Raw genomic sequence first — 10,203 nt, forward strand, 5'->3', positions numbered from 1 at the left:
AAAAAAAAAGATTTTTAGTCTGCAATTATTTTGAATTAATTAGAGGGAAACTTTATTCACCAATCAGCAGAAACGACGATGATTATCGTTAACGACCTGTCCTAAGGGGTTTATTCCGAGTTGTTGTTTTCTTGTTTCGCTTATTGCCGGCTGAACTCGAATTTGGCGCTATTTCCGTCCCAAACAAAAGAAAGCACACACCAACACACGCACACTGTTTATTTACAATTTGTTGTGTACAAGCTCATTCATTCCAAACAGCTGCAGACATACAGACGAGTTTGTGTAGAGACTTAGTCTCTTCACTCGCTTACTGTATGACAGTTCCGAATTTCTACGGGCTTACATGATATGGCCAAATTTGAATCCAACCATTGCATTTGTACGGAAACTCCTAGTTTAGAAAGGTACTTTATATTAACCTCGAGCTGTCGTAGTTGTCAGCTAGGTGAGAACGGAAGTAATCCCGTGATTCAGTCCCCTTATATTACTGTCGAGGGTTGGAAACAGTCTGTTTCCAACTTAAACATCTACTGTTATTGATCAATTTGGTAAATATAGCTTCATTGGAAACCTCATTTCAGTGTTTTTGAATTTTACAATGCACTTCTTTTCTTAAATAAATTATGAACTATCCATGGCACTTGGCTACTAGCACATCATCATTTAAATGTTAACTTTTTAAACCTGTATAACTGAATATTCAATAATAATTCTCAAAGCGATGTTATTTCTGTTTGCAGGACCAGGCAGGATGCACGGACCACGAAGAGTACTTGCATTTTGCCTTCTCATTGGCATACTCCCAGCAGCTCTCCTAATCATTCCTTTATACCTAAAGCACAGTGTTTATGCAGATGTCTCAGTTGCTGTAGCAGAATCTGATGTTTTACGTGTGGTGGATGGTATATCAAATGTTTTCTGTCAGGTACCGTATTAAAAAAAAAATACATCAGCAATTTATATCGATTCTGATCTATAAATTTAATGGTTTTCTGTCATCTTTTTTTTCCTTTCTAGGAGCATCGATTGAAGATGAATTCATCTTTTAATGCTTTTCAAATGAGAGGTACTCCTGAGATAAGCAACATTCGAAAGCACATCAGGTTAAAGAAAAGCATGTCACTGCCCGACGATACCTTGGAATATTGGGGTTTTTTTCTTCCGAAAGGATCGTCTGTTGTTCTTTCAGTATGCTCAAGGTACATTCTTTTTTTTTAAAGCGGAGTATCATTAATTTAAGCCGCTTTCTTATTATTCCACATTGTTTTATTCTTTGGTTTCTAGGTTTGATGGGTCAAGGATTCTTGTTGTCAAGGGTGAAAAAAATCTCCGTACGTGTGGGTTATTGGAGCACACCGCCAGAAAAGCTGGGATAAACATGGCTCAGGGGGAGGGCCAAGTGCATGTGACATTTGAAACTGAAGCTCAAGAGATATTATCTGACTCAACAGCTCATATCCGCGAAGCAGCTGAAGTCAATCGAAAACAAGTTATAGAGGATGAAAATGTTGGACAGGAAGTCACTGACAGAGAGGAAAACACTACCAACAAACCATCTCTGAATGGTAGTATTAGTTTTGACAGAATATCTACAAATTCCTCAAGACCTTTGGATATAACTGAAAAGACTGCAACAGTACCATCATTAGTTAGAAGGTCACGTCATGCTAAAAAACGTTTGAAAGACCTTGAACAGCATCATAAAGTTCACAATAAAGACCTGTGGGAAAAAAAGAAAATGTTACTTGAAGAAACTTTGATACCGAAAGAAAATGGAAATGAAAGAGTTAAAACAAGTGAAAATACAGGAAGGAAAAAAAGGTATCTAAAAGTTGACCCCAAAAATGCACTTGATGGTGGTATTGCTCATGGAGGGAATGCAAATAATTACTCTGTTAAAAGTAGTGAGTCATCCGTCTCGAGTTTTGAAAATGGTCTGTTGACTTGTTATGCTGGACAAATTTTGCTTACACAGAGTTTTCCACCCTCACACTTATGTACCGATGTACATTTTCTTGAAAAGGGAAGTCATATGCAAACCAAACATGAAGTTGTATCTGATGGTTACTATTACTATATATTTTATAGTGATAATGACTATGTTCAGAATGATATACATGCTGTATTCAATATTTACAAGCCAACTTATCAGTACGCTAACTATTCAAAAGGCTGTATTAACAAAACAGAATGCAATTTCCCCTTAAAATTTCTCTCTGCTGAAACAGTAATTGTAGAAGTACCCACTAGAGACGGAATAGAACATGAGCAGGACGACATTTCTCTTTTGATTTCCAGTTGTCATCCCCGAAGGAGTGTATACATAATTTTTCCTGTAACAGTCCTCTTTCTTATTTTAGGTTGTGCATTCTTGTAAAATCAATGTTTAAATTTTAGACCAACTTCTGGCTGAAACACTTTTTAGATAGTTCCTAATTGTCATAATCATTTTCATTGTAAGTAAGCATGGCCTACATGGCCCTCTACTGAAGAAAGAAAACCAACATTAATTGAAATAACAGGCAGGCTCAAATTCATAAATGTTAATTTACGACTTAAGTCATCATTCTCACTCCTCATTCCTTACTTAATTTAACTGTGCAAAACATTTCATAACATTTTTGTAGGTACTGTTAGAGTATCTACCAATGTAAAAATCTATTAGTTTTTAAGATTAACAGGAGGATGCTCGCATTTCCTTGAATTTTGTTTTAAAGTCCAAAGACAAGATGGTGTCGTCTAGGACCGTCTTCCATTTTAATGATTTATTTTATAGATATCATAAAATAGAATATTTTTTTTTCATTTGAAGTGGGTCTAGTATACTACATAGTGCCCTCATTGAGATGTCTGTTGGCTTATTCAAAAAGACTGAAATTACTAAATGTAGGTAATTTGCCAATACTATCTTAAAATGTGCTGTATGTTAAACCTTGTGTATTTTAAAACATAAAGAGGGTTAAAAACCCTTCCACATGTAGCTGTTGTGTTTTCATTAATATTAACATTTTTGTTCAGTGCACACAAATCAGAGTGGCACCCCAAATTTTACTGGGGATTTACAGCGAAGACTTACTGTAATATCTCGCAAAAAACGTGGGCACTCCATTCTTCGCCACATCCTGCTTGTCGGGTTTGAAAATTGAATAAAAAAGGGTGGGGCTTGGAATAAAATTAACTTCAACATAGGCCCTTTGTATTATAATATGGTTCTTCAAAGCACATGTCTTGGGTATGGCATTTGATATTAATTATGTGATAATAAAAGGTGATACTTTGTAATGGCTATGTCAAAATCGGTCAGTTTTTAAGAAACCCATACAATTTCTTTTTTTTTGCATTGATGTTTTGATGGCTCTTGTGAACGACTAATATTATTTCATCCACTCTGGCCATCCTGGTTGAACAGTAAGGTTTTTAAAAGTTCCATGTTTACCAACTCCCTCAGAAAACCTTCTGCTTTCATACTGCATTTTCTGAAATTTAAAATTATAATATTTTTAACTCTAATAATAACATTAGTGATAAACAAAAGGACGATTTTGAAACATAAAGTAATTACCTCTAAAGCTTTTGGTAACATTGAAGATATTTCTGATTCCGTGGCATATTGTATATCATCTGACAAAACTAGGGCATGCAAGAAGGCTGCACGATCAGCACGAAGTGCCTCTTGGGGATACTTTGTTAATGATTGTGCATATGTTAAAGCATTTCCTTTGCCTAGAAACACAAAATGTAAACAAGATAAAGAAACCGAAATTTCATATTAGAAAATTATGTTTTCCAACTGTTCAATTTACTAATAGTATCTTTTTACTGCATACTTGCACCACATGGTGAAAGTTGTTGTACTAAACCCATTTGGTACGCTTCTTCTGCTTTAATTGGTCTGCCAGACAGTATTATATCCAATGCAAAACTCATGCCACAAGATGCTGAGAGACGCCGTAGCGCAGGAACAGAGATGGGTATGCCTGTAACATAAATTCAGATAATTTTATTCCAAAGAAAGCTCAAAGGATAATAACATTCTGAACTTTGTGCACACCAACCAAAACGGCGATTAAAGGAGCCTAAAATAGCCTGGTTGTCTGTTACCCTCACATCGCAAGCCATTGCAAGATCAAAACCTTCTCCCACTGCATATCCATTCACTGAAGCAATTACAGGCTTACAACAGAATTCATCAACCAAAGGTAAACTCTAAAATTTCAACATGGATATCAATAACTGTGAAAAAGTATATATTAATTGCAACTATAGCTTGTCAAAGGAAAAATTGCAACTTACAGGTTTGTCCAACGTCAATTCATCTAAATCTAGTCCAGCACAAAAGTTTCCACCAGTTCCATACAACACCGCTACAGAGCTCAGTGGATTAGACGCAAATTTTTTCAATTCCTCTCGTAGACAAGATATTAAATTGGTGTCCAGTGCATTTCGTTTTGATGGCCGATTTAAACCTATTAGTGTAACTGCATTATACTGTTCAACTAGTACAAGAGGAGCAACACTATCGCTGGAAACCTCTAAAATTGGAAAAACGTTAACAATTAATAGAAAATTAAATTAAATTAGAAAACAAAGAATGAGGTGTTAAACTTTGTGATTGTAACTGATTACCTTGTCTGCATAGGGATGAATTGTGAAAAGCTGCCTTTCCTGCATGACTTGATTGACACAAATTGTTCTTATTTTGAGAAAAACGCTTTAAAATATATTTGGCTGATCTATTCATAATGACAAGCCGGAGGTGAAACTGACCCCCAGTATTTCGGTGAATAGATCAGTTGCGTTCAGGGTCCGGCCAACGAAAACCTAACCTAAACACAACAAACAGCAGACAACTCCTGAACTGTGAATAGTTGATTCGCAAGTAATGTGCAGCAGAACCTTCACCGGTTTGTAGACAATCAGACAATTCTCTCTTTATTCCATTTCCTTGAATAAACATTTAGTTTCAAAGTGGAATGGCAACTAGATTGAAAACATGCAGCGCCAAAGATTGTAACATTAGCCGGTCGACCAATCCAAATGCATCGTTTTTTAAGTTTCCTCGAGATATTGACAGGTACTTTCTAATTTTGTTGCTGTGGTAATTGTTTCCTTTTGTATTAATTGTCACTCACTTTCCATTTGCCAGATGTAAAGAATGGGTTAAAAACTCTGGCAACGAAAAATTGCTTTTAGTACCTAGTAAAAGATTGAACGTAAGAAAATTTTTGTGTGAACATCACTTTGAGGAAAGCCAATTTTTTGACAAGTTCCGACGACGCTTAAAACGGTCTGCCATTCCTTCAATTTTCTCGTGTACTCCTCTACCAGATGAGGCAATGTCTAAGTTTCCTGTACTAGACGATTCAGAGCTACATGGATCAAAAATTCTAGGTAGAGTCATATATTATACTATTTTAAAAGAAAAGGTGTGTGAATTTGTCTCCATCTAAATTGTTTTTTACTTATAGAGAAACCAAGTCGCAGGACTCTTAAATCCTTCACTAACAAGTATAATACATTTTCATTGCCATTTTCTAAAGGTAAATATCATTTTTGCAACTCTGTCCCTGGATTTTGTTTACAACTTATAAATTTGTTTCAAAAACAACCATGTTCTCTTACAGAACCCAAAGAATCAGTTAGCCTGCTTGAGGAGTTTCCAAATTGTTTGGTGTCTACACCAGACGAAACAATAAATGAGGGCTATCACACAGATAATCTCACAGTTACTGGTACTGAGGTTGAAGTCGGAGAGGATGATGACTGTCCTCCATCTCTCATTAAGTGAGTGCCAGAAACTGGAGTTTTGTAGTTGACCTGTTTTACACCTGATAACTTATTATTATTTCACTTGGCAGGATTCCGTGTGAACCATCAATCAATGGAATGAATTCTGTTGTGCCTGGTACTGGGTCTATAACTTACATTGAAGGACCTTGGTCGAATTCTTTGCAGGATGGAGACTCTTTGAAAATTGAAGTTATTAGTATCCCCAGTGATATCTCCAAAGATTACCCCATCAGTGTGATTTGTACCTCACCCGAAAATTCGACTTCCTTCCCCTAACAATAATTGAAATGGCAAAATATTGATTTTCAATTCTTGATGAAGATTAGACCACTGTTGTGTAAAGAGCTTTTTAGCTAGAGTCAACTTTTGAAAGTCAATAATTTGCTTATAGATTCAAAAGGCTGTATTAACAAAACAGAATGCAATTTCCCCTTAAAATTTCTCTCTGCTGAAACAGTAATTGTAGAAGTACCCACTAGAGACGGAATAGAACATGAGCAGGACGACATTTCTCTTTTGATTTCCAGTTGTCATCCCCGAAGGAGTGTATACATAATTTTTCCTGTAACAGTCCTCTTTCTTATTTTAGGTTGTGCATTCTTGTAAAATCAATGTTTAAATTTTAGACCAACTTCTGGCTGAAACACTTTTTAGATAGTTCCTAATTGTCATAATCATTTTCATTGTAAGTAAGCATGGCCTACATGGCCCTCTACTGAAGAAAGAAAACCAACATTAATTGAAATAACAGGCAGGCTCAAATTCATAAATGTTAATTTACGACTTAAGTCATCATTCTCACTCCTCATTCCTTACTTAATTTAACTGTGCAAAACATTTCATAACATTTTTGTAGGTACTGTTAGAGTATCTACCAATGTAAAAATCTATTAGTTTTTAAGATTAACAGGAGGATGCTCGCATTTCCTTGAATTTTGTTTTAAAGTCCAAAGACAAGATGGTGTCGTCTAGGACCGTCTTCCATTTTAATGATTTATTTTATAGATATCATAAAATAGAATATTTTTTTTTCATTTGAAGTGGGTCTAGTATACTACATAGTGCCCTCATTGAGATGTCTGTTGGCTTATTCAAAAAGACTGAAATTACTAAATGTAGGTAATTTGCCAATACTATCTTAAAATGTGCTGTATGTTAAACCTTGTGTATTTTAAAACATAAAGAGGGTTAAAAACCCTTCCACATGTAGCTGTTGTGTTTTCATTAATATTAACATTTTTGTTCAGTGCACACAAATCAGAGTGGCACCCCAAATTTTACTGGGGATTTACAGCGAAGACTTACTGTAATATCTCGCAAAAAACGTGGGCACTCCATTCTTCGCCACATCCTGCTTGTCGGGTTTGAAAATTGAATAAAAAAGGGTGGGGCTTGGAATAAAATTAACTTCAACATAGGCCCTTTGTATTATAATATGGTTCTTCAAAGCACATGTCTTGGGTATGGCATTTGATATTAATTATGTGATAATAAAAGGTGATACTTTGTAATGGCTATGTCAAAATCGGTCAGTTTTTAAGAAACCCATACAATTTCTTTTTTTTTGCATTGATGTTTTGATGGCTCTTGTGAACGACTAATATTATTTCATCCACTCTGGCCATCCTGGTTGAACAGTAAGGTTTTTAAAAGTTCCATGTTTACCAACTCCCTCAGAAAACCTTCTGCTTTCATACTGCATTTTCTGAAATTTAAAATTATAATATTTTTAACTCTAATAATAACATTAGTGATAAACAAAAGGACGATTTTGAAACATAAAGTAATTACCTCTAAAGCTTTTGGTAACATTGAAGATATTTCTGATTCCGTGGCATATTGTATATCATCTGACAAAACTAGGGCATGCAAGAAGGCTGCACGATCAGCACGAAGTGCCTCTTGGGGATACTTTGTTAATGATTGTGCATATGTTAAAGCATTTCCTTTGCCTAGAAACACAAAATGTAAACAAGATAAAGAAACCGAAATTTCATATTAGAAAATTATGTTTTCCAACTGTTCAATTTACTAATAGTATCTTTTTACTGCATACTTGCACCACATGGTGAAAGTTGTTGTACTAAACCCATTTGGTACGCTTCTTCTGCTTTAATTGGTCTGCCAGACAGTATTATATCCAATGCAAAACTCATGCCACAAGATGCTGAGAGACGCCGTAGCGCAGGAACAGAGATGGGTATGCCTGTAACATAAATTCAGATAATTTTATTCCAAAGAAAGCTCAAAGGATAATAACATTCTGAACTTTGTGCACACCAACCAAAACGGCGATTAAAGGAGCCTAAAATAGCCTGGTTGTCTGTTACCCTCACATCGCAAGCCATTGCAAGATCAAAACCTTCTCCCACTGCATATCCATTCACTGAAGCAATTACAGGCTTACAACAGAATTCATCAACCAAAGGTAAACTCTAAAATTTCAACATGGATATCAATAACTGTGAAAAAGTATATATTAATTGCAACTATAGCTTGTCAAAGGAAAAATTGCAACTTACAGGTTTGTCCAACGTCAATTCATCTAAATCTAGTCCAGCACAAAAGTTTCCACCAGTTCCATACAACACCGCTACAGAGCTCAGTGGATTAGACGCAAATTTTTTCAATTCCTCTCGTAGACAAGATATTAAATTGGTGTCCAGTGCATTTCGTTTTGATGGCCGATTTAAACCTATTAGTGTAACTGCATTATACTGTTCAACTAGTACAAGAGGAGCAACACTATCGCTGGAAACCTCTAAAATTGGAAAAACGTTAACAATTAATAGAAAATTAAATTAAATTAGAAAACAAAGAATGAGGTGTTAAACTTTGTGATTGTAACTGATTACCTTGTCTGCATAGGGATGAATTGTGAAAAGCTGCCTTTCCTGCATGACTTGATTGACACAAATTGTTCTTATTTTGAGAAAAACGCTTTAAAATATATTTGGCTGATCTATTCATAATGACAAGCCGGAGGTGAAACTGACCCCCAGTATTTCGGTGAATAGATCAGTTGCGTTCAGGGTCCGGCCAACGAAAACCTAACCTAAACACAACAAACAGCAGACAACTCCTGAACTGTGAATAGTTGATTCGCAAGTAATGTGCAGCAGAACCTTCACCGGTTTGTAGACAATCAGACAATTCTCTCTTTATTCCATTTCCTTGAATAAACATTTAGTTTCAAAGTGGAATGGCAACTAGATTGAAAACATGCAGCGCCAAAGATTGTAACATTAGCCGGTCGACCAATCCAAATGCATCGTTTTTTAAGTTTCCTCGAGATATTGACAGGTACTTTCTAATTTTGTTGCTGTGGTAATTGTTTCCTTTTGTATTAATTGTCACTCACTTTCCATTTGCCAGATGTAAAGAATGGGTTAAAAACTCTGGCAACGAAAAATTGCTTTTAGTACCTAGTAAAAGATTGAACGTAAGAAAATTTTTGTGTGAACATCACTTTGAGGAAAGCCAATTTTTTGACAAGTTCCGACGACGCTTAAAACGGTCTGCCATTCCTTCAATTTTCTCGTGTACTCCTCTACCAGATGAGGCAATGTCTAAGTTTCCTGTACTAGACGATTCAGAGCTACATGGATCAAAAATTCTAGGTAGAGTCATATATTATACTATTTTAAAAGAAAAGGTGTGTGAATTTGTCTCCATCTAAATTGTTTTTTACTTATAGAGAAACCAAGTCGCAGGACTCTTAAATCCTTCACTAACAAGTATAATACATTTTCATTGCCATTTTCTAAAGGTAAATATCATTTTTGCAACTCTGTCCCTGGATTTTGTTTACAACTTATAAATTTGTTTCAAAAACAACCATGTTCTCTTACAGAACCCAAAGAATCAGTTAGCCTGCTTGAGGAGTTTCCAAATTGTTTGGTGTCTACACCAGACGAAACAATAAATGAGGGCTATCACACAGATAATCTCACAGTTACTGGTACTGAGGTTGAAGTCGGAGAGGATGATGACTGTCCTCCATCTCTCATTAAGTGAGTGCCAGAAACTGGAGTTTTGTAGTTGACCTGTTTTACACCTGATAACTTATTATTATTTCACTTGGCAGGATTCCGTGTGAACCATCAATCAATGGAATGAATTCTGTTGTGCCTGGTACTGGGTCTATAACTTACATTGAAGGACCTTGGTCGAATTCTTTGCAGGATGGAGACTCTTTGAAAATTGAAGTTATTAGTATCCCCAGTGATATCTCCAAAGATTACCCCATCAGTGTGATTTGTACCTCACCCGAAAATTCGACTTCCTTCCCCTAACAATAATTGAAATGGCAAAATATTGATTTTCAATTCTTGATGAAGATTAGACCACTGTTGTGTAAAGAGCTTTTTAGCTAGAGTCAACTTTTGAAAGTCAATAATTTGCTTATAG

General features: G+C 35.6%; 5 protein-coding genes across 10 annotated transcripts in view; 3 read left to right on the forward strand and 2 right to left on the reverse strand.

Moving 5' to 3' along the window:
• LOC113206796 (uncharacterized) overlaps positions 1–3,299 on the forward strand; it is a 4,647-nt gene extending 1,348 nt beyond the window's left edge. For 4 of the 6 annotated variants that reach the window (XM_052272324.1, XM_052272322.1, XM_052272323.1 and 1 more), the window contains exons 3-5: positions 744–928; positions 1,021–1,202; positions 1,288–3,299. In XM_052272324.1, the coding sequence (XP_052128284.1) occupies positions 744–928; positions 1,021–1,202; positions 1,288–2,380 (1,460 nt within the window). In that variant the 3' untranslated portion in view covers positions 2,381–3,299. The other 2 variants (XM_026423042.2, XM_026423043.2) reach the window with 2 other exon arrangements.
• Positions 3,183–4,848, reverse strand: LOC113206797 (2,3-dehydroadipyl-CoA hydratase-like). The gene is made up of 6 exons (XM_026423044.2): positions 4,630–4,848; positions 4,297–4,535; positions 4,059–4,209; positions 3,831–3,980; positions 3,566–3,726; positions 3,183–3,479 (listed from the first exon to the last, which is right to left on the reverse strand). Exons 1-6 carry the CDS (start codon positions 4,742–4,744, stop codon positions 3,378–3,380), a joined length of 918 nt encoding a protein of 305 aa, XP_026278829.1. The 5' UTR covers positions 4,745–4,848; the 3' UTR covers positions 3,183–3,377.
• A 4-nt stretch (positions 4,849–4,852) lies between these two features.
• On the forward strand, positions 4,853–6,178 carry LOC127750501 (52 kDa repressor of the inhibitor of the protein kinase-like). The gene is made up of 5 exons (XM_052272328.1): positions 4,853–5,077; positions 5,150–5,394; positions 5,472–5,543; positions 5,628–5,787; positions 5,862–6,178. Exons 1-5 carry the CDS (start codon positions 4,977–4,979, stop codon positions 6,067–6,069), a joined length of 786 nt encoding a protein of 261 aa, XP_052128288.1. The 5' UTR covers positions 4,853–4,976; the 3' UTR covers positions 6,070–6,178.
• Positions 6,179–7,201: 1,023 nt separating this feature from the next.
• Positions 7,202–8,792, reverse strand: LOC127750500 (2,3-dehydroadipyl-CoA hydratase-like). Its single transcript, XM_052272327.1, has 6 exons — positions 8,649–8,792; positions 8,316–8,554; positions 8,078–8,228; positions 7,850–7,999; positions 7,585–7,745; positions 7,202–7,498 (listed from the first exon to the last, which is right to left on the reverse strand). The coding sequence occupies exons 1-6, from the start codon at positions 8,761–8,763 to the stop codon at positions 7,397–7,399; spliced, it is 918 nt and encodes a 305-aa protein (XP_052128287.1). The 5' UTR covers positions 8,764–8,792; the 3' UTR covers positions 7,202–7,396.
• A 79-nt stretch (positions 8,793–8,871) lies between these two features.
• LOC113206798 (52 kDa repressor of the inhibitor of the protein kinase) lies at positions 8,872–10,197 on the forward strand. The gene is made up of 5 exons (XM_026423045.2): positions 8,872–9,096; positions 9,169–9,413; positions 9,491–9,562; positions 9,647–9,806; positions 9,881–10,197. Exons 1-5 carry the CDS (start codon positions 8,996–8,998, stop codon positions 10,086–10,088), a joined length of 786 nt encoding a protein of 261 aa, XP_026278830.1. The 5' UTR covers positions 8,872–8,995; the 3' UTR covers positions 10,089–10,197.
• Positions 10,198–10,203: the final 6 nt, after the last annotated feature.

Source organism: Frankliniella occidentalis, unplaced genomic scaffold (genome assembly GCF_000697945.3).
Source record: "Frankliniella occidentalis isolate FOCC.00 unplaced genomic scaffold, Focc_3.1 Scaffold200, whole genome shotgun sequence".
In the NCBI taxonomy this organism is placed as follows: Eukaryota; Metazoa; Arthropoda; class Insecta; order Thysanoptera; family Thripidae; genus Frankliniella; species Frankliniella occidentalis.

What these genes read in the sequence shown, in the direction of transcription:
- LOC113206797 (XM_026423044.2), bottom strand. Translation starts at nt 4,744, where the DNA reads ATGAATAGATCAGCCAAATATATTTTAAAGCGTTTTTCTCAAAATAAG. An exon ending in AATTGACGTTGGACAAACCT is followed by an intron (nt 4,210 to 4,296) that starts GTAAGTTGCAAT and finishes TTGAAATTTTAG; the next exon opens with AGTTTACCTTTGGTTGATGA. An exon ending in ACTTTCACCATGTGGTGCAA is followed by an intron (nt 3,727 to 3,830) that starts GTATGCAGTAAA and finishes TTGTGTTTCTAG; the next exon opens with GCAAAGGAAATGCTTTAACA.
- LOC127750501 (XM_052272328.1), top strand. Translation starts at nt 4,977, where the DNA reads ATGGCAACTAGATTGAAAACATGCAGCGCCAAAGATTGTAACATTAGC. An exon ending in ACATGGATCAAAAATTCTAG is followed by an intron (nt 5,395 to 5,471) that starts GTAGAGTCATAT and finishes TTTTACTTATAG; the next exon opens with AGAAACCAAGTCGCAGGACT. An exon ending in TTCATTGCCATTTTCTAAAG is followed by an intron (nt 5,544 to 5,627) that starts GTAAATATCATT and finishes GTTCTCTTACAG; the next exon opens with AACCCAAAGAATCAGTTAGC.
- LOC127750500 (XM_052272327.1), bottom strand. Translation starts at nt 8,763, where the DNA reads ATGAATAGATCAGCCAAATATATTTTAAAGCGTTTTTCTCAAAATAAG. An exon ending in CTCCTTTAATCGCCGTTTTG is followed by an intron (nt 8,000 to 8,077) that starts GTTGGTGTGCAC and finishes TTTATGTTACAG; the next exon opens with GCATACCCATCTCTGTTCCT. An exon ending in ACTTTCACCATGTGGTGCAA is followed by an intron (nt 7,746 to 7,849) that starts GTATGCAGTAAA and finishes TTGTGTTTCTAG; the next exon opens with GCAAAGGAAATGCTTTAACA.
- LOC113206798 (XM_026423045.2), top strand. Translation starts at nt 8,996, where the DNA reads ATGGCAACTAGATTGAAAACATGCAGCGCCAAAGATTGTAACATTAGC. An exon ending in ACATGGATCAAAAATTCTAG is followed by an intron (nt 9,414 to 9,490) that starts GTAGAGTCATAT and finishes TTTTACTTATAG; the next exon opens with AGAAACCAAGTCGCAGGACT. An exon ending in TTCATTGCCATTTTCTAAAG is followed by an intron (nt 9,563 to 9,646) that starts GTAAATATCATT and finishes GTTCTCTTACAG; the next exon opens with AACCCAAAGAATCAGTTAGC.